Below are 21,407 nucleotides of genomic sequence, written 5' to 3'. Positions count from 1 at the left end.
TGTAATAGCCATTTCGAATTACTGGCGAAATGATTTCATACACAAATACCTGTGTGGCCGAGACATATGCGTGGCATGCTATTAAATAGAAAATAGATTTAGAATACTCGAATTCGTTGTCGGCTCATATACATGGGCGAAATAATTTCGAATATGTTTTAAAAATAACCAAAGACATTAGAAAGAGATCGCCAATACGTATAGCCTATGTCTATGTGTGCCATGTGGTAGCATGAGCCAAAAAGCTTCTCGAAACCACGAACTACATATAGACGAATATCTATGTGACTAGTTTCGAAATATTTTCGAGAATTTTAAAAATAACGCATTCGTTGAAAGTTCGCGTCGATTCGAATCGGATTTTCGATTGTCGATTTAGTGTGGATTGTCGAAAATCGTTCCGCCTTCGAAGTTTACTGAAAGGAATCATTGCGATCTCGTGAATTGCTCGTATGAGAACACCTCACCTTATCGAGATAGTAGTTTAATTAATCGAAATCGCGTTCTTAACGGGTTTATTAATTTTCTTCCTACAGTGAGTGAGTTGTGGTGACCGTTTAAGCCCTAATAACCTGTAAATAAGAGGTATGGGGCGTACTTATGAGTTCAATAGAATGTTAGATTATCTCACAGAGAAACCTGGAGGAAAGTACGCCAAATATCTAGATGAAAATCGGCGTTACGTAACAAATACCAACGCCCCGAATTCGTATATATGCACAGCATTCTGATATATATATAAAAGTGGTATACATATATACATATTCGAATCGGATCCGTGATCTATATTTAAGCGACAACCCACACAATTCACTTGTTGTCTGTTTATAACAAAAACAACAACACAAGCACCGACCAGGCCTAATTAACTTTGAGGTGTGAGATGAAATCAAAGCCACACATAAATAAATATCCGGTTACGGTAACGGAAATTTCGAAAACGCGAAACGGGAAAAATGCTCATATTTGGAAATCGAAATTTAATTTCGAAATCCTATCCACGCACACACGCGTACCAATGTTGTAGTGTCTGCTATTGCTGCTGCTGTCAAAATGGGTCAAAAGCACAAAATCCATAGATCGAACAAAATTCCAAAAATAATATGCTCGCCTGAGAACCATATAATAAATATTATTTTCCTTTTGTGTATTTACAGGGAAGTTTTGGGCTCACGACGCGATTAACAAAGAAATTTTGAAAAGTCCCAATATTATTTTTCGAGTTTTTAAGTTTCTAAACGAAATTTAAGCAAGATGCCGAAGCCAGTAGCCAATCAGGAGGATGAGGATCCCACCCCATACCTGTTCGTGTCTTTGGAGCAAAGGCGTATCGATCAATCGAAACCCTATGACTCCAAGAAGTCGTGCTGGATCCCCGACGAGAAGGAGGGTTATCTCCTTGGTGAGATCAAGGCCACCAAGGGCGATATCGTCTCCGTTGGTCTGCAGGGTGGAGAGGTAAAGTCATCGTCTACAATAGGCTTCATCAGCAAAACAAAAAAAACACATATCTGCAAAGTATAGAAAAGTCTGTTATTGAAGTTTTTAGTTCAGGGTCGACCTCAAGTGTTAGTCGGTTGTTACCCAATGAAGAAATCTTTTTGGTACTACAAGAAGGGTTTTTCAATGGATAGCATAAGACTGACACTTTTGCATGACCCCAAACACTTCAATAGCTTGAAATGTAGCCACATAAATTGGAATGAAACTATAGATTTCGCCTACATATACGATTAGGTACGAGATATCAAATCCGAGAAGGTGGAAAAAGTCAATCCACCAAAATTCGAAAAAATTGAAGATATGGCCGACATGACCGTGCTTAACACTCCTTGCGTTTTGCACAATCTGCGTCAGCGTTACTATGCTAAGCTCATCTACGTAAGTGTTGTACTGCCAGAAACTCACTAATGTATGGGTATCTCTTCTTCTCTCTCTCAATCTCAAACTCAAAAACGAACTGCTAACCCAACGTCTAACCAACAAATGTTGTACAAAAACTAAACATAACCAATCGAACTGAATCCGACTACCGAACGAAAATGGTATACAGACACGAGACTTAAAGAAAGATCTGCTCCAGCAAGTGAACCCCCCGAAATACGAAAAAGCCGAGGATATGTCCAACTTGACATACCTTAACGATGCCTCTGTGCTCCATAACTTGAGACAGAGATACTACAACAAGTTGATCTACGTAAGTAAATGCCGATCAAGGGTGGCACACCAGTATGCGTTCTATGTTCTTACCCAACCGCTTATCTACCGCTAATCACTCACACCAATGAAAAAGAAACACATCTCAAAATTATGCAAAATTTGATTAGACACTTAGTCTTTAAACAAGGCCTTAAAGAACCTAACGCAATTGAGTAGACTGCTAACTCTGTCATTGGCTCCTTTTTAGGACTTTTGAACACACACTTTATAAGCCCTATGAAAAAACATAACCCCAGCTAATTCCTCACTTCCTGTGACGTATGCACTAATCCAGCTTGTATTAAAACGAATCTTGGCCGTCCAGTCGGATGAACCGCACAACTGGAAAGTAAACGGTTCTACACACAGCACACACACCTCACATTCAAAGCCACAAGAATTGGTTCTCAACACACAAAGAAAGCCGAGCTGAACACCCACAAGCAGGCCATCAATCATTACCCCAATCCAAACAGAAAAACTTTAAACAAGTATCCTGAAACATCGTAGTTAGTTTTTATTTACTTATAACACAAAACCGAACACCAAAAACTGGTAGACCAAAAGACAACCGAAACTGTTACTAAAACTCGTAATTATAAGAAAAACGTATTCTAATCTTTCCTCTATCTATGGAGCGATTACGAGCACTCCGAAAACTGTAAACTGAATACTTAAAACTGAAACAGTTGCCAAAATCTACAAAAGACTAACGGATATGCTCTGAATCGCCCGATCAAAAAACTAACTTTCCAACGATTCTAACAAAGATGAATGCACGCAGAGATCTGCACCATATTAACAAGCAACTTCTCTTCCATCTCTCTTGGCGAAACACAGACCTACTCCGGTCTTTTCTGCGTTGCCATCAATCCTTACAAGCGCTACCCCGTGTATACCAACCGTTGCGCTAAGATGTACCGTGGCAAGCGCCGTAATGAGGTGCCACCCCATATTTTCGCCATCTCTGACGGTGCCTACGTCGACATGTTGACCAACCACGTGAATCAATCTATGTTGATCACCGGTGAGTCTGGTGCCGGAAAGACTGAGAACACCAAGAAGGTCATTGCGTACTTCGCCACCGTTGGTGCCTCCAAGAAGACCGATGAGACCGCCAAGAGCAAGGGCTCCCTGGAAGATCAGGTTGTGCAGACCAACCCTGTGCTTGAGGCCTTCGGTAACGCCAAGACCGTGCGTAACGATAACTCCTCCCGTTTCGTAAGTAGTCCTCAACTTAGGTTATCAAGTGGAAAATGAAATAATTTGAACGTTTCCCTTGTAAAACAGGGTAAATTCATCCGTATCCACTTCGGCCCCACTGGTAAACTGGCTGGTGCTGATATTGAGACCTGTAAGTTGTCACTTGAATGCGCAGTGAATGCTGATCCGGATGCTAACGTGATTCTCTTACCATTACAGACCTGCTGGAGAAGGCCCGTGTCATCTCCCAGCAGTCCCTGGAGCGTTCCTACCACATCTTCTACCAGATCATGTCTGGCTCCGTTGCCGGTGTTAAAGGTATACAATCGTCTCACTTACTCATCCATACATCCTTCATTCAGAGAATCAGAGAAATTCTATTTTCTATCAAAATCTCTTTTAGTTGTGGTTTAGGTTCAAGACACTCACACGAACACAAAACACAACCCACACACTTAGAAACACTCACACACGAACCCATTCAAAATTGATTCCATAGATTAATCGAAGTACTTTCTATATACACACTATCTGTCTAGACTTCTGTCTGTTGACCGATAACATCTACGATTACCACATTGTCTCCCAGGGCAAGGTCACTGTAGCCAGTATCGATGATGCTGAGGAGTTCTCCCTCACCGATGTAATTGCCCTCTCCTTACTTGAATCTAAATTTCGTTTTATATTGTTGATTGACACTTAGATACTTAGTACTTATTTGGCTAAACTACTACTATTTGAACTATCGTAATCTATTTTAGAGCAATTTATAGCTAGTTGGTTAACTATTGCGTACCGCTATCGTATCGTAAATGGATTAGGCCACTCCCTATCCGCTTAGCCGTAGCCCAATACTATGCCATGAAACATCCCAAGGAACGGATATATTTGGATACCCATAGTAGAAAGCTTTCACTGAGACCCCCGCCCCTCCCCTACCAACAGAAGTACTAACCCATTTCATATCCAGCTAACTTATATTCAAGCCCCTCAATAAGATCAACTTTTTTCTACCTCTTCCACGTACCTTGCACCAAATACCTCAACATACAACTACACCTTTCATAACATTCGTACAATGTTGTTCGCATATATATCGTGTGTATATCTATAAAGAATACTGTCTGCTCTCGAACAACATTTACGACTATCGCATTGTCTCGCAAGGCAAAACGACCATACCCAGCGTCAACGATGGCGAGGAATGGGTCGCCGTGGATGTAAGGCCATACAGAACATGGTTACTTATCTGCACTATCGTACTACCCTCGAAACCATAACCATAACCCATACTACGCATAACTCTTAACCCCCTTCTGTGTTGTACACTCAATGTTGTCCAATATGAATACTCCTGTACATATATATGTACGTTTGCCATGTCCTAAACTTCATGTCCTGGTCTTATTCACAATTCACAAAGCCTGCCAAGCAAGCCAAGCCAAAAAACAAAAACTATAACTCCTAACCTAATATAGAACCTAATTAACTTAATCCAAATAATGTGATTTAGGCAGATTTTATGAGAGTAGGTAGGGTGTAGTTACCTTCACACAAACACATATCCCCTTATTTAAGTTAAATGACATATCATCGAGTCTTTTTGTTCGCGTAAATTAGAGATGGTATTTCTGGGCCAACATATTGGTGATTATCCCGGCATTTGCCAGGGCAAAACACGGATACCCGGTGTCAACGATGGGGAAGAATTTGAGTTAACTGACGTAAGTTGTAGTGCAGGTCCAGTGTTTCCCAAATCAAATCCTACTCCAGCTCGGAACTGTTGTAAAAAGATATCTTCTATACCAGTGTTACGTATTCAATTTTTCTTTTTAAACTCCACTGATGATGTTTGATAATGATCCGCGCACGATCATATCGACCTCTCGCTCTATGTAGTGACGGCTATGACATCTGTGTATATATGGTTAACTTTCAAGTGTTATTCCGGAATTATCTTGAGTTACTGCTCTCTCTCTATCTCTTTTTATACATTTATACCATTTTTTTTCCCACGTAGTCTTGCACCACAATCCAAAATTCCGCTTGTACCATACACAAAAACCAAAGCCACTTAATAGACCCAAATCCCTCAGCTGGGAGCAGGAATGATCTCTGTTGACCTAGCACTGAATCTGTACAGTTGAGTTCTATTCGATTTCTCACTTGACACCGGGTTGTATTTGAATGTCATCATATGATTGAACGAGATGAAAGCCTGCTCCTGGCAAAGAAAAACTGCACAAGGATAATGTCCAAGTCGAAGACACATACACTGCAAACACTGCAATCACTTCAAACACTCCACACACTCCAAATACTCCACACACCAAAACACACAGCATTAAGCATATGGCACATGTGCATTCAGGATGTGAAACCCTAGGCTTAGAGCATAAGATATGTTCTTCTTGCTAAACCAAAGAAAAACCTCTTTTCCCACTATGTGTATGTAGACATGTGCTTCCTCTCCGAAAACATTTACGACTACTATAACGTATCCCAGGGTAAAGTAACTGTACCCAACATGGATGACGGTGAGGAATTCCAGCTTGCAGATGTAAGTGGTCGCCAAACGAAGCACACACTTCCCCAAAATCCACACCCACACCCACGCGCACACGCACACACGCACATACACACACACATAGACATATAGACACTTTCCGTTTATATATGCATCCAATATCGGTGACGTCTGAACGACAAGGAACCCACGAACCGATGAACTCCACCAAACACCAAACACACCGAAACCAACAAATATGTTTTGAGTGTTTTGTGATTATCTATTCTTTCCATGTTTTTTTCCGTTACCCAAGTTCCGTTTCAAAATCCGATCCCGAAAATGGAACTTCTAGAGAGTAAGAATGATGGAATGGCGAATGTCGCAACCCTTGCCCGAAAAAGCATCCTAAGAATCGGTCCTTGAGCCGATGTCCTGTCAATTTCTTTGTACCTGTACCTAATACGAATGCCCCGACTACGACGACTCTGTTGTACTCGACTTTGACTTTATGCCTGGAATGTCAATGCATCATGTTATCCTAAGATATTCATAACTATAAATAGAAGAGAGTGTGTGTGAATACCCCTGTAATTTGTACCTGCAAACGCGACTCTATGTACAAATTCAAGTTTGTATCCTTTGTGTCTATGATAGTTTTAGTGTGCAACGGCCAAAGACTGACCCGAGAGCCGTCCTCACCAAACTGGTTGAGAAATGTAGCACGTAAACCTTTAAAAAAAACCAATAGTATGTCCCACAGAAAGTTTGAACTTTTCATCTGTCTTGCTAGAGTTTAAGCAACCCGGCAAATCACGCGTTTCCCAATGATTCCGGAATACTTAAGCCACCTGGTGAACCCAGCTATCAGTAGCACCCGTAGGTCTACTAACCATAACGCTGCTCGATACGAAATCTTTTGTAATTTATAGTAAAACCGTTTAAGCATGTTTTGCATGATCTACTAGATGTAAGCTACACTGATCCACAGAAAAAATGCTCAACAACAAACCCAAGAAAATAACGCCAATAAAAGCTGACTAACCAAAGGAAGTCAAATGAAGCCATACTAAAGCTCCCAATGTTTTCGCCACAAAACCTTTCCACCAACAGCAAGCCTTCGACATCTTGGGCTTCACCAAGCAGGAGAAGGAGGATGTGTACAGGATCACCGCCGCTGTCATGCACATGGGTGGCATGAAGTTCAAGCAACGTGGTCGCGAGGAGCAGGCTGAGCAGGACGGCGAGGAGGAGGGTGGCCGTGTGTCGAAGCTGTTCGGTTGCGATACCGCCGAGCTGTACAAGAACTTGCTGAAGCCCCGCATCAAGGTCGGAAACGAGTTCGTCACCCAGGGCCGTAACGTCCAGCAGGTCACCAACTCGATCGGTGCCCTCTGCAAGGGTGTGTTCGATCGTCTGTTCAAGTGGCTGGTGAAGAAGTGTAACGAGACTCTGGATACCCAGCAGAAGCGTCAGCACTTCATTGGTGTACTGGATATTGCTGGTTTTGAGATCTTCGAGGTGAGTATCGGACGGATCGGGACTTGGTCCGAGTGGAATCCTCCCAGGGTGCTCACTTGTGGTCACTCTGAGGGATTGTAGTCGGATGTAGCTGGTGATGACTTAGCCCAAATCATTCCTATGACTGGGTTACCTCATCCCCAGCCGACCTGCTAACACGTCTCTTAAAGATTTAGATAGGGATTCAGACTCCGATTCAGAATCACTCGGGGAACAACATATGTAGGTGCAACCTATCTTCGCACTGAAACGCCCACAAAACCACACAAAGATACACTGCAGCACTTTCCGTAGCTACCTTACTAGAGCACTGTTTTAAATTGTAAATATTCCCAACTCCAATGTAGTACAACGGCTTCGAGCAATTGTGTATTAACTTCACCAATGAGAAACTGCAGCAGTTCTTTAACCATATCATGTTCGTCATGGAGCAAGAGGAATACAAGAAGGAGGGTATTAACTGGGACTTTATCGATTTCGGTATGGACTTGCTGGCCTGTATCGATCTGATTGAAAAGGTGCTTAATTGATTCAAATCACTCCATGTTTTCTCTTTGTGTACTTTGGATTGTGTGCACCTGAAAAATGCACTGAATTATTTTCGTTTGTTATGTCATGTCTTAGCACTTTCAATATGAATCGCAATCTGCGGATGGGTGTCCGCCACAGTGATCTCAGGTAATCTGTAAAATGAGTGTGTTCTGAATGTCAGGGAATTTTGTTGGCATGCCCCATCTCCAAGCACTGGTTTGAAATATTTTGAATATGTACTCATCGCATCAATCCGCACCATTTCCCCCAAAAATATGACATCTAGTACAACGGTTTCGAGCAACTGTGTATTAACTTCACCAACGAGAAGTTGCAACAATTCTTCAACCATCACATGTTCGTTTTGGAGCAAGAAGAATACAAGAGGGAAGGCATTGACTGGGCCTTCATCGATTTCGGTATGGACTTGTTGGCCTGTATCGATCTGATTGAAAAGGTTCGTCTCCTCCCAACAAACCTTCCTAGCCAAAAATTATCCGCCATCGCTCGTTGTTCTGTCAACATATATGAATAAGTTTATTTATAAAGTTTTCCGCTCCCCGAATGGCAAATCATCTAGAACTGATGATCCCAGATGGGGGTAGCATATATATTTATTGTTTCAGTCATGCGGAGAAGTGCGCCCATAAGCGTTTTCTAGCTCCATATATATACATATACATAAATTATAAGCACACAAAACCACATCCATGTCATGCCTCTCCAGAATGAAGAACCCCCAGAAAGAGTTCGAGGGAAAACCGAAAGTAACTAACCCAACGAAGTCAAACCATGAAAGCAACATACAAATTAACCCCGCTTTATCTTTATGTTACATATTGTTCCGTTCCTCAATCTAGTACAACGGTTTCGAACAATTGTGCATCAATTTCACTAACGAAAAACTGCAACAATTCTTCAATCATCACATGTTCGTTTTGGAACAAGAAGAATACCAACGCGAGGGCATCGAATGGACCTTCATTGATTTCGGCATGGATCTGCAATTGTGTATTGATCTGATCGAAAAGGTACAGACACGGCCACAACTATCTATCAGAGCAGATAGCCCAAGCTGACCATTACACAATAATACACAATTGCGATTAAAGTGCACCTTGAAGAATGATCTAATACATTATAATCTAATCGATATTAATTTCCGTTAACCTAGTCGTAAGATCGCCTTAAGCTAAACAAGCACCAACAGTTAATGCATTTGCAACTTTGCGACTCACCACTAAAATTGTAAGGGGTAAGTCCTATGTACTAATGTGTTTTGTAAGTCGTCTTAGTGAAGCGATATGCCGCTTATATAATGTATAATGTTAAAACGTTAAACTTTAGTTTAAATGCGTGCTTTTACTAGAAAAATTATGTAACTTGCCACACAGAAGCATCTTTGAGGAAACTAACGAGTGAAATTTCGCCTCCTCTTACCACTAGCCCATGGGTATCTTGTCCATCCTGGAGGAAGAGTCTATGTTCCCCAAGGCCACCGATCAGACCTTCTCGGAGAAGCTGACCAACACCCATTTGGGCAAGTCGGCTCCATTCCAGAAGCCCAAGCCTCCAAAGCCCGGTCAGCAGGCTGCCCACTTCGCCATTGCCCATTATGCTGGTTGTGTGTCCTACAACATCACCGGTTGGTTGGAGAAGAACAAGGATCCTCTGAACGACACCGTTGTCGACCAGTTCAAGAAGTCGCAGAACAAGCTGCTGATCGAGATCTTCGCCGATCACGCCGGACAGTCGGGTGGCGGTGAACAGGCCAAGGGAGGTCGTGGCAAGAAGGGCGGTGGCTTCGCTACCGTCTCGTCGGCCTACAAGGAGCAGTTGAACAGCTTGATGACCACTCTGCGCTCTACCCAGCCTCACTTCGTCCGTTGCATCATTCCCAACGAGATGAAGCAACCTGGTGTGGTTGATGCCCACTTGGTCATGCACCAGCTGACCTGTAACGGTGTGCTTGAAGGTATCCGTATTTGCCGTAAGGGTTTCCCCAACAGGATGATGTACCCCGACTTCAAGATGCGGTAAGTATCGGTGGCGGGGGTCTTAGGCTTACCACATAATTAATACACTAGCACTTAGACACTTAGTTCAAGATCAGATATATTACTATACGAGTAGTAATAGTACAGCACTTTCGGTCACTTGTACATGCACCAGTTAGCTTTATGAGTAATCTATTAATTATGATCGACTATTAACGTATGAATTGTAATACTCAACTATAGTTACATGATTCTGGCTCCTGCCATCATGGCGGCCGAAAAGGTGGCCAAGAATGCTGCCGGAAAGTGCTTGGAAGCCGTCGGACTGGATCCCGATATGTACCGCATTGGTCACACCAAGGCACGCACGCATAAGAATTCCACCTTTTTTATATCCACCTTGTGTATGCGTATGCAAGCGAATGTACTCACTCCAATTGTATCACTAGTGTATCTTTCAATTGAATCCCCACTCGTTGATCCTCGTTGTATGTACCATGTACCACGTGCCAGAAATCAATTCCAGTTCCAGTTCCAGTGTTTAGTGCTGTGTTTAGGTGTATCTCCGTCTTAAGGCTTACTGTGTGAATCACGATTTGTTCTGAGTATGGAATCAAAAACGAACTCTACATCCTGACAGGTACCAGATCCTGAACCCCCGTGGCATTAAGGACCTCGACTGTCCCAAGAAAGCCTCCAAGGTTCTGATCGAGTCCACCGAGCTGAACGAAGACCTGTACCGTCTGGGTCACACCAAGGCATGCGAAAGATATTCTTTTACCTAAGCTTAATCTGGCAAAACAACTTCAAAATTTAGCAAATTGCAAACACTTATGAGTGGACGGCTCAATAGAATTTTTTATGTAGTCAATAATATTTTTGAAACGGTGCTCGAGAAAACCTTAACGGGAGAGCTCTCCAATACAATATACCCATATACATTCACACTTTACACACAGAAAGAAAAAACAGAGGTTGATGAGTCACAACTGTTCCGGGTGGGAACGATGGTATAAATATTTCCATATTGCAGCTATCAAATCCTGAACCCAGCTGGCATTGTTGGCGTCGATGATCCCAAAAAGTGTGGATCCATCATTTTGGAATCCACCGCATTGGATCCCGATATGTATCGCATTGGACACACCAAGGCATATAAACGTTCCAATCCGTTTAGAATTTTCATGCATTTTGGACTTATTTCTTTCTTCTGCTCCTTCCCACAATTAGTAGATTTGATATATATCCCTTTCACACTTGACGAATACCACACAGCTCGTATTCGCATCCAATTCTCTCAATACAAAACAATTGAACTTCACTCGTATCTCAAATGCCAGCCAGAGGCGATACGAGTCAAAAGCATCCACAAAAGAAATACAATACCAATACAGCATCCAACAGACTTTAGGCGCCCTTTAGGTAAACAGCAACATAACTCTACTAAGGGCGCTCAGTTCAGCACTTCTCTCCCCATTCCCGGAAATGATATGATATGAAATCCCCTCCAACACGCACACACACACACATGTAGACACGAACACCTAAACACTCGTAAAGCCCCAAAGCATGGGTTCGAAAGTATTATCATAGAAGTTCCTTTTGAAGATTTTCTCGTTAAGATCAACTGTAACTAACACTAAGATATAAGCTAGAAGTACTAAACCATAATTCGATACTTCGAATACTGTAGTATCATTTAATGTTGATTATCATCATCTATATGTGACCATATAGCTACCAAATCCTGAACCCTAAGGGTATCAAGGGTATGGAGGATCCCAAGAAATGCACGAAGGTTCTGATCGAGTCGACCGAACTGAACGAAGATCAGTACCGTTTGGGTAACACAAAGGCACGCACAAACCAACATTCTTTATACACTTGATTACTTCAAAAACTCCTTTTGTCTATGGCTCCGAAACTGATGTCCAGACACTCATTCACACTTTGCACCAACAAACTGAAAACACCCATGGAGTCGGACCTTGTCGAGATGCAAACTAAGCAAAAAGCCTAGACTCTTGACCGGGGACACTCTGTTCGCATGTCTTTTTTCTCAATCTCTCTGTCTGCATAAGTTAATAGAAGGACACACAATACATCAATCCAGATCCTTCCCAAACACCCAAGCACCCTAAAACGAAAGTCTTTACCAACAGATGCCCACCGTCCCTCAACCCAAAAGTTCATTGGTGTATCCGTATTAGTAGTAACTTACCTAGACGTAACTCTACTATTTCCTAGACATTAGTTGATTAATCTAACCCCACCAAAACCAATACAAAATTAGTTAGTCTGTATGCCATCTTACACTAACCCAATCGTTTGAAACTAATTAATACAAAACCTTCAAACTACAAACCCCCATACAGCTACAAGATCATGTGCCCCAAGCAATTGCAGGGCGTTGAGAAAGACAAAAAGGCCACTGAAATTATCATTAAGTTTATCGATTTGCCCGAAGATCAGTACCGTTTGGGTAACACAAAGGTATATGACCGACAATATATCTCAAACATTCATTCACGAACTACATCATCCGCACTCTACTGCTTCAGTCTCGACAATATTTCCCAGTCTGCCTAACTCGACTCAAGCCCCATCGAACTTCATGATTCGTCAGGGTTTGATTGAGGTTTTGGCCAGTCGGTAGATATTATCAAGACCTCCACAGTTGCACACTTGCACAAGATATAAATTCCAGAACTGCCATTCCTAGCTCAATCGTGACCACCTTTCCAGCTGCTAGTACACAGCTTAAGTCACTGATTAGGCTGGGGATGGCTTGATCTAGCCTTTTATATTGCCTTTCTTAGTCTCATCTGAGTGTTTTCATCTGCCTGTACTCTAATCCCATTTGCATCCCCATACTAAAACTGTAGATGTTATTTTGTTTGTAAGTGTGAGTTGATGAACCCTTCTGTTCTGTTCTTGTTTGTACCATCCATCCTCTATCTATCCCAGTTCAACCTGTCCAAAAGTGTTTTTGAAGGACCGCTTAAGCATAAGCCAAAAAATGAAAATGAATGAACCTCCGCCGTCTGAATGAGTTTCCCCAGAAGCTCCCAGAACAGTGTTGGTTCCGCTTAGTGCACGCGCTCTTCAGTAGATGGAACCAACAGAGATCTAACCTATTTTTTTCCCCCCAACCCATTCCCAACCTTCGAATGAAAACAAAACAGGTGTTCTTCCGCGCCGGTGTCCTGGGTCAGATGGAGGAGTTCCGTGATGAGCGTCTGGGCAAGATCATGTCCTGGATGCAGGCCTGGGCCCGTGGTTACCTGTCCCGTAAGGGCTTCAAGAAGCTCCAGGAACAGCGCGTCGCCCTCAAGGTTGTCCAGCGCAACCTGCGCAAGTACCTGCAGCTCCGTACCTGGCCCTGGTACAAACTGTGGCAGAAGGTCAAGCCCCTCCTCAACGTCAGCCGCATCGAGGATGAGATTGCCGTGAGTATTGCCCCCAACCGAATGAGATCGTACCAGGCTGGGTCTGGGTCTAGGGTCTTGGTGGACTCGTCTTGTGGTTCGATGGGAATGAACTTGGACAGTACAGTTGCTGGTGACAATCACCGCAATGACCGCAGCTCGTTGATGTAGCCCTGGTGTGTCTATTCCATTTAGTCACTGTCTGGGGTAATTGGATGGGCTGGGGCAGCTGCAGGCGCAGCAATCAAATCCCCAACTCAATCTTATTTTAGCCAATGGTCATAAACATTGTTTCGATGCGAATGGCGAATTCTTGCGCTTAATTAAGCACACATCTTAATACCTGCAGCAGGGGCCCATGAGCGGGCGAACCACCCACCCACTACCAGCTGCCCGAACATATCGATACGATCTGATTCCAATCGCTGGGGCAGCCAAAAATAGACGCTGTCATAATCTCCTCGCACTTTCGGGCCAAATGTGGCCTCTGTTTGCCCCAGGCGAATCACTTCGCTGGAATCCAACAGCTCTTCACCTCTCGCATTACCACCATACACTTCCATACGTACAATGTATTTGCATATGAATATTTGGCGAAAACTATGACTTATAGTGGGGTCTATTCTTGGCCCTGCCACATAGCTGGGGATTTTTTTAAGAGCCACAATTAGTTTGCCAATTAGCTTGCTAATTAAATAATAAAAAATGCGCGAGAGTGCCCACGTATAGTTCCGATCCCCGATGAGTAATTTACCATGCATATAGTACATCCATACGCACGGTATTTCTAACCGATCTATATATACATACCCCTAAGATGGTACACCTGCTGGTGCCACCGCACAAGTGCGACTTGATAGGCCCCATACCGACGCAGTATGGCATTAGCAATAGCAATGCCAGCAATTCGTGAATTATGATGGCTACCTCATAGCCAAGGCGATTACACACATGCCAAGTGGCAGCAGCTGCCTTTCGCTGCCATTTCGCTGCCATTTCGCTGCTCTGCTCTGCTCTGCTCTGGTGCCGTTCTGCTCGCATCGGGGCGTTTTTGCTAATTTTACAGCCAAAGTGGCCCAGTGCATTTGCAGCAGCCATTCCAGTTGTATTTGACCAGTCGCCGTCGCGGTAACGCGTACCACAAAAATCGAACCCCCAACGAAGAACCAATCGATCTGAGCAAAAGAGCATTAGCCCATAAGCATCTTGGCTGGCATAGAATATAGTTAGCAACAAGATAACGAGTTGACAAAAGAGAGTTCCCCATTTAAATAGGAGTTAAAGAAAGTGATTTATCGCCATGGCCGATGAAAAGAAAGCCAAGAAAACGAAAAAGTCAGCCGAATCGACCACACCCAGTGCCACTGAGGAAGCGGCTCCAGCCGAAGCTGCTCCACCAGCAGAGGCTGCGGAAGCTGCTCCTCAGCCCGAACCAAGCGCCGTCGAACCACCAGCAAAGACCCAGCCAGCTGAGGAGACCAGCTCCGGCAACATCCCTTCTAACCCATCCAATGCCTCTAATGACTTACAGCGTCTGGAGGAGAAGGCCAAGAAGGCTGAGGAACTGCACGCCGCTGAAGTGAAGGTCCGCAAGGAGCTGGAGGCCCTCAACGCCAAGCTGTTGGCTGAGAAGACCGCTCTGCTGGACTCCCTGTCCGGCGAGAAGGGTGCCCTGCAGGACTACCAGGAGCGCAACGCCAAGTTGACCGCCCAGAAGAACGACCTCGAGAACCAGCTGCGCGTAAGTATCCCATTAATCCCATACACGAAATCCCCTTTATGCGATGGCATAAATCCAAGTGCCACGAAAGCGGAAAACGCGAAATTGATCAGAGGCAATCGAGCATGAAAGTTGCTCTGCTATTTCTGGCCATTGGGGCACTTGGCTAAATTTAGGAGTGACCGATCACCAACTTACTCAGCCACTTAACACGCCCACACGATTTTCAATTCAATTCAATTAGGATATCCAAGAGCGTCTGACTCAGGAGGAAGATGCCCGCAACCAGCTGTTCCAGCAGAAGAAGAAGGCCGACCAGGAGATCTCTGGCCTGAAGAAGGACATCGAGGATCTGGAATTGAACGTCCAGAAGGCCGAGCAGGACAAGGCCACCAAGGATCACCAGATCCGCAACTTGAACGACGAGATCGCCCACCAGGATGAGCTCATCAACAAGCTGAACAAGGAGAAGAAGATGCAGGGCGAGACCAACCAGAAGACTGGTGAGGAGCTCCAGGCTGCCGAGGACAAGATCAACCACTTGAACAAGGTTAAGGCCAAGCTCGAGCAGACCCTCGATGAACTGGAGGACTCGCTGGAGCGCGAGAAGAAGGTGCGCGGTGATGTTGAGAAGTCCAAGCGCAAGGTTGAGGGCGACCTCAAGCTCACCCAGGAGGCTGTTGCCGATCTGGAGCGCAACAAGAAGGAGCTCGAGCAGACCATCCAGCGCAAGGACAAGGAGCTGTCCTCCATCACCGCCAAGCTCGAGGACGAGCAGGTCGTTGTTCTGAAGCACCAGCGCCAGATCAAGGAACTGCAGGCCCGCATCGAGGAGCTCGAGGAAGAGGTCGAGGCTGAGCGCCAGGCCCGCGCCAAGGCTGAGAAGCAGCGCGCCGATCTGGCCCGCGAGCTCGAGGAATTGGGCGAGCGTCTGGAGGAGGCTGGCGGTGCCACCTCTGCCCAGATTGAGCTCAACAAGAAGCGTGAGGCTGAGCTGAGCAAGCTGCGTCGCGATCTTGAGGAGGCCAACATCCAGCACGAGTCCACCCTGGCTAACCTGCGCAAGAAGCACAACGATGCCGTCGCCGAGATGGCCGAGCAGGTTGACCAGCTCAACAAGCTGAAGGCTAAGTAAGTATTGCGGATATTATTAGACTTCTGGCTAGCTTTTTCAGGTGCAACCGCTATCGAGATAGAGAGGTCTTGAAGGAACTTCAGTCTAGACTCCTTTTGAAGAACCGATCATAATAGATATTTTGCTCTTTTTACCCATTCGCTAATCCAGGGCCGAACACGATCGCCAGACTTGCCACAACGAGCTGAATCAGACTCGTACCGCCTGCGATCAGCTGGGTCGCGATAAGGTAATATGTCGTGATAACTGGCGCCCGGGCACGGACGTCCAGCGATCCACACATATACAGAACCACACTGAACACAGCATGTTCCAACCAACAAATAAATATGCTACCACACAACTACGTACAAACGAACTACGTCTGTGTGTCCCTCTCTGTCACCAACTCTCTATCTCTCTCTGTCTAATAAAATGGAAGGTTTTTAAAAAGGTTCAACGCAAGGAAAGCAATTCGCTCGCTTCTCGCCTCTGTATCTGCATCTGTATCTGTCTTTATCCCCCACAAACATGAACTAACCCGTGAAATACGAACCTCTGCTCTGTGTCTCTATCTATCTGTCTAAACCAGGGCTGAGAAGGAGAAGAACGAGTACTACGGCCAGTTGAACGATCTGCGCGCCGGTGTCGACCACATTACCAACGAGAAGGTATTGCATTTGATCTCTACATATATTATTGCTCTCACCGCGATGCTGTAAATTTAAATGCTGAAAGTTCTAGTTTAGCCACGTCTACATCTGTGTATAGTATCAACGTAGTTGCAACGCAACCACACCGAAACCCCAAAAGAAAATTTGATTATGTAAAAACTAAAACGACCCACCACCACTAAAGTAATATCCAAGCTTGATCTACTAAACCCCAAATGCCTGTACAGCACTTGACACGAAACCAAAATGCCACACGTACAACCAATTATGAAAGTTCCCACTCCCATTCCGAAACTAATAAATTCCCCTTTTCTTAAACGACCAATAGGCTGCCCAGGAGAAGATCGCCAAGCAGCTGCAGCACACCCTCAACGAGGTGCAGTCGAAACTGGATGAGACCAACAGGACTCTGAACGACTTCGATGCCAGCAAGAAGAAGCTGTCCATTGAGAACTCCGATCTGCTCCGCCAGCTGGAGGAGGCCGAGTCCCAGGTGTCTCAGCTGTCCAAGATCAAGATCTCTCTGACCACCCAGTTGGAGGACACCAAGCGTCTGGCCGACGAGGAGTCGCGCGAGCGTGCCACCCTTTTGGGCAAGTTCCGCAACTTGGAGCACGACCTGGACAATCTGCGCGAGCAGGTTGAGGAGGAGGCTGAGGGCAAGGCCGATCTGCAGCGCCAGCTCAGCAAGGCCAACGGTGAGGCCCAGGTGTGGCGCAGCAAGTACGAGTCCGATGGCGTTGCCCGCTCTGAGGAGCTGGAGGAGGCCAAGAGGAAGCTGCAGGCCCGTTTGGCCGAGGCCGAGGAGACCATCGAGTCCCTCAACCAGAAGTGCATTGGCCTGGAGAAGACCAAGCAGCGTCTGTCCACCGAGGTGGAGGATCTGCAGCTGGAGGTCGACCGTGCCAACGCCATTGCCAACGCTGCCGAGAAGAAGCAGAAGGCCTTCGACAAGATCATCGGCGAGTGGAAGCTCAAGGTCGACGATCTGGCTGCTGAGCTGGATGCCTCCCAGAAGGAGTGCCGCAACTACTCCACCGAGCTGTTCCGTCTTAAGGGCGCCTACGAGGAGGGCCAGGAGCAGCTGGAGGCTGTGCGTCGTGAGAACAAGAACCTGGCTGATGAGGTCAAGGATCTGCTCGACCAGATCGGTGAGGGTGGCCGCAACATCCATGAGATCGAGAAGGCCCGCAAGCGCCTGGAGGCCGAGAAGGACGAGCTCCAGGCCGCCCTCGAGGAGGCTGAGGCCGCTCTTGAGCAGGAGGAGAACAAGGTGCTCCGCGCTCAGCTTGAGCTGTCCCAGGTGCGCCAGGAAATCGACCGCCGCATCCAGGAGAAGGAGGAGGAGTTCGAGAACACCCGCAAGAACCACCAGCGTGCCCTCGACTCCATGCAGGCTTCCCTCGAAGCCGAGGCCAAGGGTAAGGCTGAGGCCCTGCGCATGAAGAAGAAGCTGGAGGCTGACATCAACGAGCTTGAGATTGCTCTGGATCACGCCAACAAGGTAGGTTCAACCACCAGTGCCTCGTCAAAGCAAAACGAGTAACCTTAATTCTTATTCTGCTTTCCTTCACTTCAGGCTAACGCCGAGGCCCAGAAGAACATCAAGCGTTACCAGCAGCAGCTGAAGGACATCCAGACTGCCCTCGAGGAGGAGCAGCGCGCCCGCGACGATGCCCGCGAACAGCTGGGTATCTCCGAGCGTCGTGCCAACGCCCTCCAGAACGAACTGGAGGAGTCTCGCACTCTGCTGGAGCAGGCCGACCGCGGCCGTCGCCAGGCCGAGCAGGAGCTGGCCGATGCCCACGAGCAGCTGAACGAAGTGTCCGCCCAGAACGCCTCCATCTCCGCTGCCAAGAGGAAGCTGGAGTCCGAGCTGCAGACCCTGCACTCCGACCTGGACGAACTCCTCAACGAAGCCAAGAACTCCGAGGAGAAGGCCAAGAAGGCTATGGTCGATGCCGCCCGCCTGGCTGATGAGCTCCGTGCTGAGCAGGACCATGCCCAGACCCAGGAGAAATTGAGGAAGGCCCTCGAGCAGCAGATCAAGGAGCTGCAGGTCCGTCTCGACGAGGCCGAGGCCAACGCCCTCAAGGGAGGCAAGAAGGCCATCCAGAAGCTGGAGCAGCGCGTCCGCGAGCTCGAGAACGAGCTTGATGGTGAGCAGAGGAGGCACGCCGATGCCCAGAAGAACTTGCGCAAGTCCGAGCGTCGCGTCAAGGAGCTGAGCTTCCAGTCCGAGGAGGACCGCAAGAACCACGAGCGCATGCAGGATCTGGTCGACAAGCTGCAACAGAAGATCAAGACATACAAGAGGCAGATCGAGGAGGCCGAGGAAATCGCTGCCCTCAACTTGGCCAAATTCCGCAAGGCTCAGCAGGAGCTTGAGGAGGCCGAGGAGCGTGCCGACCTGGCCGAGCAGGCCATCAGCAAATTCCGCGCCAAGGGACGTGCCGGTTCTGTCGGTCGTGGTGCCAGCCCAGCGGTAAGTTTCTGAACTATGGCATCCAATGCCTTCATCATCACTCCCCTTTAGCACCTAAGACCCCACAATGACCCCACGCACTCAGAGAAAAAGAAAATATGAAAACCCATTTGAACTTCTCTCAATCGAACACTACTGAGCCTTCATATTGCTGCATCAGCGCCATCTCACTCACGTTATTTCTGGATCAGTTATTGAATAATGTGTATATTCTTCCTTTCATATTGCGCGCGTATGCTCTGCTTCCTCTTACGAAAACAGATCTAAGCCTGAGGCATCACCATCGAATAAAAAATCTATATAGCGATCCAATTATGGTTCATTTACGATAATGAGAGAACAAAACCATGCAAAGAGAATTATAGCTTATAAGAATTATTATAAAATAAATACTAATAACAATAATATAGATGCATCACACGACATTCGCTAGCAGACAAAAATGTATAAATTAGAGGCCACCCCAATCAGAAATCAATGGATCGAAATCAATTCATCGAATACCAACCAAGAATGCGTTCATTTTGACAGAAAACCAAACAAAAAGCCAAAAAAAATATATTGCAAATAAATAGCAAGCAAGCAAGCAACCAACTGCAGCACCAGGCTAAATCAATCGAAATGCTTTCTTTACCACTATTTACAAAAAAGAGAAAAAACAATACTATTCTTCCACTATATTATTATAAACTGTATTTGTACATGTGTACTGCAGCCGACAGCGTCAAAGGGCCGCAAGAGCGCGCTGCTGGAGCAGTAGAAACTTTCTTGAAACATTTGTAAGTGGACGTGTTCGTGCACGTCTTGACCCGTTCTTGTTGTGTCGGAACTCTTCCCTCCCACTCCCTCACACGCACACCAGTCAGTCAATCATCTCGTTGTCTCGCTCACTCGTTCGTTGTCGTTGCTCATAGTATCGTCTCGCTGTCGTGCTCGTCAAGCGTTCTCGCTCCTCTCTCATTCGACACTCGTAAGACACTATCTCTCTCTCGAAGAGCATTTACGTTAGCTCACTTCGTACCCTAGTTACCGTTATTTCACCGCGCCACTCGCTGGCACTAAAAACGTGTTCAGAGAGTACTAGGCGTACTCGTTATCGTTCTATCCCGTGCAGTCGATCCAACATGGCGACTTGTCCCATCCCCGGCATGATTGAATATACATCCTATTTCTTCTTGAACTAATTTTAATCAACTGACTTATCTCTCTTCCGCAGCCCCGTGCGACGTCCGTTAGGCCACAGTTCGACGGATTGGCCTTCCCACCACGATTCGACCTTGCTCCTGAAAACGAATTCTAAATGCCATTTCATTTTTTAATTTATTTTAAATGATATTTCATAATGATTATGTTTATGATTTTAACTTAATTTCTTAATTTAAAAACAAAATAATAAAACTATAACAAAATAAATATCGAAAACGACGGGAGGCAAACCACCAACAACGCCAGATGCACTTAGGCAAAAAATGAAATCATATAACAACAATCGATCACCATCGATTAGCATACATACATAAGTGACCAGTAACAGGCTATTGTGTAAGCGCGACATTTGCCATGGGGACACTGCTCGCTGGACCTGTATTTGTATTTGTATTTATATATTTTTATACAACTTTCGAAATGCATTCAACCAACTAACTATCAAAGAACCATCGATTCTCAATCGAACAACATGAGATGATAATCGCGAAATGTGAGCCCCGTCAAAATGAAGGCCCCGCGGAGGTGTCCGCCGGTAAATGTCGCCCGCAGTTCGAATATTTTGCTCTATATGTACTCCCAATATTGTTTGTCATGCAGACCAGACAAGACATACGGACGACACGAGCTACACACTGCGCTTATGTTTATGTTTAATTCAGACTCTATCAAGCAGTGATAGGGAGTTAAGATCATCACTTGACACTAAATGAAAAGTATACAAAAAAGGAACAAAATAAATGTAAATCAATTTAACAAATGTGTATTATTTTCCGTGGTGGGATATATTCCTCACATGGTATCCAGGATGGTTAATGGTTTA

The 21,407-nt window shown here is 45.6% G+C and overlaps 1 protein-coding gene across 33 annotated transcripts; it reads left to right on the top strand.

Annotated features, from left to right (window-relative positions):
* The first annotated feature begins 419 nt into the window (after window positions 1-419).
* On the top strand, window positions 420-21,340 carry LOC122612920 (myosin heavy chain, muscle). 33 transcript variants are annotated; one of them, XM_043786830.1, is made up of 19 exons: window positions 424-539; window positions 1,158-1,458; window positions 2,054-2,197; window positions 3,040-3,420; window positions 3,490-3,553; window positions 3,622-3,720; window positions 3,942-4,045; window positions 7,022-7,429; window positions 8,247-8,417; window positions 9,407-9,996; window positions 12,333-12,450; window positions 13,143-13,406; window positions 14,917-15,126; window positions 15,350-16,236; window positions 16,812-16,890; window positions 17,222-18,397; window positions 18,473-19,378; window positions 20,094-20,157; window positions 20,595-21,340. In XM_043786830.1, the coding sequence occupies exons 2-18, from the start codon at window positions 1,255-1,257 to the stop codon at window positions 20,136-20,138; spliced, it is 5,850 nt and encodes a 1,949-aa protein (XP_043642765.1). In that variant the 5' UTR covers window positions 424-539; window positions 1,158-1,254; the 3' UTR covers window positions 20,139-20,157; window positions 20,595-21,340. The 33 variants fall into 33 exon arrangements, with proteins under 33 accessions (XP_043642759.1, XP_043642755.1, XP_043642757.1 ...); XM_043786829.1 differs by lacking the exon at window positions 12,333-12,450 and adding an exon at window positions 11,695-11,812; XM_043786828.1 differs by lacking the exons at window positions 3,942-4,045; window positions 12,333-12,450; window positions 16,812-16,890 and adding exons at window positions 5,859-5,962; window positions 10,991-11,108; window positions 16,391-16,469 and having other exon boundaries at window positions 425-539.
* The last annotated feature ends 67 nt before the right edge of the window (window positions 21,341-21,407 follow it).

This window comes from Drosophila teissieri, chromosome 2R, assembly GCF_016746235.2.
Source record: "Drosophila teissieri strain GT53w chromosome 2R, Prin_Dtei_1.1, whole genome shotgun sequence".
Classification (NCBI taxonomy): Eukaryota; Metazoa; Arthropoda; class Insecta; order Diptera; family Drosophilidae; genus Drosophila; species Drosophila teissieri.
Note: the sequence above shows the minus strand (reverse complement) of the source record. Positions and strands in the feature narration are given on the sequence as shown.